Here is a 4,315-nt window from a genome sequence, read left to right as displayed (position 1 = left end):
TATCATTAATCGCTTAACATTGGTAGGACATGGTAGCTTATGTTTTGTTTTAATCCCAGAAGTCTGGAAGAAAAGTAAATCACAGCATGAATTTGGTATGAGCCTGGGCTACATAGTCCCTGTCTCCAAAACCAGATCATATTCCCAGAGTAATGATCTGTACAAGCTCAGAGAACTTCTGTAACCTCAGAGAATTTAAACTAGTATTTAAAAACAGTTATATATGGATATGTCAAATATATGACTAGGGAGAATTTTTTTGATTTTATGAGACAGGGTTTCTCTGTATTGTTTTGGAGGCTGTCGGTCCAGCCTGGCCTCGAAGTCACAGAGATCCGCCTGCCTCTGCCTCCTGAGTGCTGGGATTAAAGGCGTGCGCCACCACCGCCCGGCCGACTAGGGAGAATATTAATATCTCCTAAAATGTGAGTGTATACTACTGCTGGAATCATGAAACTTTCATCTCACTCTTTCAGAAATGTATACAAAACAGGCTTTGTTAAGATGGACTTACATGAGTTGACTCTAATTCTTTAATTTTCTCTTCTTGGTGCTTTGTTTGTTGCTTGCAATTCAGCAATTTCAAGTTTAAGCCTAAAATACATGTTTCAGATGTTTACTGCACACAGTTGATAATATCAAATTACATTAAAATACGAGTTTAAGAATGAGTTGTGTTTTCTACAAACATTTAAAAATACCCAACCAGATTCTGAACAAAACTGTGAATGATCATAGGAATTATGAACAGTTCGACTTACAGAATTTTGAAACTATAAAAGTCTTAGGGTGGCCCTTTGTCTGTACAAACTTTAGAGGTAATATGAACAAATGTGAATTTTCTTAGTTGTCTTAGTGTTACTGTGTATCAAACATATAGATTCAAACACACAACACATACATACCTCCACTGAGCTTCAACAACCAAAGTAAACCCTACATTTAAGGTAAACTAAGTATAGATTTTCCCTCTGGTTACAAAAGTGTGCAATTAGTATGTATTATACAAATTCTCTCTTCTCATGGCTGGCTTTCTGATATGCACTCAACCTATTCAGTACAGTGCTTTCATCATAGAACAATGCAGATGATCTCCATCTCTCAATCTCATAGTACAATTCTCAGTGTTCACACAGTGCCTCATGCCTCATGTAGCTAGAAGAAGCCTTAAATAGCGGCAGACCCATTGTCCTGCTGCCACACACAGAACACTGTGATCTGGCCTTTCCTGTCATGATAGACTAGAAATGCTCTGAGATGTTTCACCACAACCACCTTTCTATCAAGCTGACTTCTCAGATATCATCTCTGCAGTAGGGAAACGTGATTGACATGGGAAGTGGGTACCACATCACCACTGTTCTAATAACAGTTGTCAAGGGCTCATTAGACTATGGAACTTATTCATGGGCATAGGATAGAATCTGGAGCTATGGTTTACATATGACACAGAAGATCAGCCTAATGAGACATTCTGACGTCAGCTCATGATACCAGAATGTCCATAAATATGAAGACATCAAGGGCTGTGGTCATGAGTTTTCTGGTGCTATTAAATACACTTCCCAGGAGTTTGCCAGAAGCGTCTGCATTAAATTCATACAAGGAATTTGCATCCAGTTTATGAAATGTTCATTGATATGAAGTTAAAAATAGTGAGATAGTTTATTTAGTGATGGAAATATTTACAAATCATTACCATTAAGGCTGTTACCTTGTTATTGTTCATATTTCACCAGAGTTTACAATGATATTCAAGTGTAAAAATGTTGGGCATGAGAGAGATCCCATGCTATTGCCCCACCCATTATTGTTTGAGGAGATTGGGTTAATGGCCCTGAAGTCAGCAGCCCCTATCTCCCTATCTCCTATCATCTGTAACACTCAGGAGGGAAGACCTTGCCCCTCACACTAGGCAGAAATATAGAGCTGATCCTGCTGGCAGAGGTGTGGGTGAGAACTGCCCCTATTAGTTATCTAACAGCAAGAATGGAAGACAGCTAGCCCTGAGGTCATGAGGGTGAGAGAGCTGCCCCTGTCCCCACCAGCTGAAACACTATGCAGTGGATGTACTGTCCCTCCACTGGGCAGTACAATAAAGCCAATTCTTTTGGCAGAGCCAGCCATCTGTGAGCATGGGAGAACTGTCTGTGTTACTCATCTGTAACATTGCATCTTAGGCAAATGAGAGATGCCCTTTACTTCTGCCTCAATCCACCATTCCAGAGCCCATAAATTCCCCCAGTTTCAATAGAGATGGTCCTTTCTCTCATCAGCCACAGCATTCCAGAGAGAGGCCCCTATACCACACCTGGAAAAAACAGTAGAGTTGCTGCTGATGTGTGGTTTTGGGAGATCTGACACTGAGGACTTGATAGCAGGAGAACTAGTCCTGCCCTTGTTTGTCACTGCTAGGGGTGAACTTGGCAGGACAACACAGGAGAGCTCACCATGGTGGTGAGGACAAGGGAGAGCTGGCAGGCTGAACAACCCTGAAGTTGCCCAGGCCAGAACCAGGCATATGAGTTGGCCCACCCCAGCATCCACCAGGACTGTGATCTCCTGGGAAAATTGAATGGACCAGTCCTGCAGACCCCAATCTGCAGGATCTCCACAATCCAGACAATCAGCAGGATAATAAAGATTGATTCCACTGACAGCCTAGCATCAATAGTGTAGCAGAAACCAGAGGCCTTGAGCCAAACCAATGACTCTGCAATGAACACTTACTTGCAAGTAAAGATATATGGATAATAGTGCTAGGTCATGGTTGAAAGATTTGAAAAATTAATTCATTACCTATCTATTTCCTTTAGTAGTTTACTCTTTTCCTCTTTCCCATTCTCCAAACGCATTTTCAATTCTTGAATTAATTTATTCTGAAAAATACATAATGTACATTTTAAATCATATGCATGATAATAAATATATCCTTGTCAAAATCTCTTAATCCCAAAACTCAGTGATCATTATGGAAGAGGAGATGTAAAGATTGTTAAGAGTGCAAGGCAGTGGATTATGCAAGAGTGTTTCCTGGACACAGCAGTGCAGTAGCTTATATGAATTCACAGCAGGCGAGATAGCATGCAGAAGACTTGTGCAGCCTCATGGCCAACAGAGTTCCAGCAAGGAGAGGGAGGTGGCTACATATACCCAACCCTAGCCAGGAGAGGTTGTCAGTGATCCATGGGAAAAGGATGAATGGGTTTCTTCACAGGTAGAATCTTTGCTGGGTTTACTGTCCAGTGGATGCTACACATCCAGACATGTGTAGTAAAATTGACATAATGCATTTAAAAAGGAATAAAACATGAAGCTGAGTGTTTGGTGAATTGAATGCAGGTATGAGATGAGTTGGGGAAGGGTTATATATCATAAAAATATATTGTTGAATATTCTCAATGAACTTTTAAAATAAGAAAAAAGACTGTACTCAGGGAAATGTGCTTGTCTAATGATCTCGTACTTATTTTTTAATAAAGGTAAATATTACGGATAACTAATACTCAAGATATCACAGAAAGGCTAAGGGTAAAATGAAATCCAAATTTTCTTCAAATGTTTATGTATATCTTATAGGTATACATTATGATGATGTATTGGCAAGGATAATAATTTCAATTTGACATTAGTTTTTCATACAACATTGTTTACAATAGTAAAATACATGAAAATTAAGAGTCCATCAAAGGGCAAATGGTTATGCCAAGTATGGTACATATGAAATACTGATTGTACACAATCACAGTAGTTTTCATTAATCACTTAACACCGGTAGGACATGGTAGCTTATGTTTTTGTTTTCATCCCAGAAGTCTGGAAGTAAAGTAAATCACATTTTATACTCAAAGTAATAAATTTTGCAAATTAAGAGAAATTCTGTAAGCTCAGAGAATTAAAACTACTATGTACAAACATTTACAATATGAATATATCAAATGTATGACCAGGGAGAATATTCTTATCACTGAAAATTATCTTCTTAGTCTTTCAGAAATTAATACAAAATGGGCTTAATAAATATGGACTTACTTGTTTTTTCTGACACTTTCTACTTTCTTCTGCTTGACACTTTGTTGTTGCTTGTAACTCAGAATATTCTTGTTCAAGACTAAAATACATATTTCAGAATGAGTGTGTTTTCTGAACACATTTTTAAACACAGTTATATTCTGAACAATACTGTGAATGATCATAAGAATGTTGAACATTTTGAAATACACTGAATTTGAAACTGAACAGTCTTTGTGTGACCTTTGGACTGACTTTACAAGAACTATGAGCAAATATGAGCTTTCTTATTTGTCTTAGTTTG

At 38.4% G+C, this 4,315-nt stretch overlaps 1 protein-coding gene across 1 annotated transcript; it reads right to left on the bottom strand.

The window, feature by feature from the left end:
* Positions 1-2,826: 2,826 nt before the first annotated feature.
* Positions 2,827-4,111, bottom strand: LOC121138454 (GRIP and coiled-coil domain-containing protein 2-like; the record flags this gene model as incomplete). The annotated part of the gene is given in 2 exon segments (XM_040741135.1): positions 2,827-2,879; positions 4,033-4,111. Coding segments are annotated over 2 exon segments (132 nt in total), but the record flags the coding sequence as incomplete, so codon positions are not given.
* Positions 4,112-4,315: the final 204 nt, after the last annotated feature.

The sequence above is a fragment of the Mesocricetus auratus genome, unplaced genomic scaffold (assembly GCF_017639785.1).
Source record: "Mesocricetus auratus isolate SY011 unplaced genomic scaffold, BCM_Maur_2.0 contig_12338_pilon_obj, whole genome shotgun sequence".
Taxonomy (NCBI): Eukaryota; Metazoa; Chordata; class Mammalia; order Rodentia; family Cricetidae; genus Mesocricetus; species Mesocricetus auratus.
This window is presented reverse-complemented; position numbering and strand designations above follow the sequence as displayed.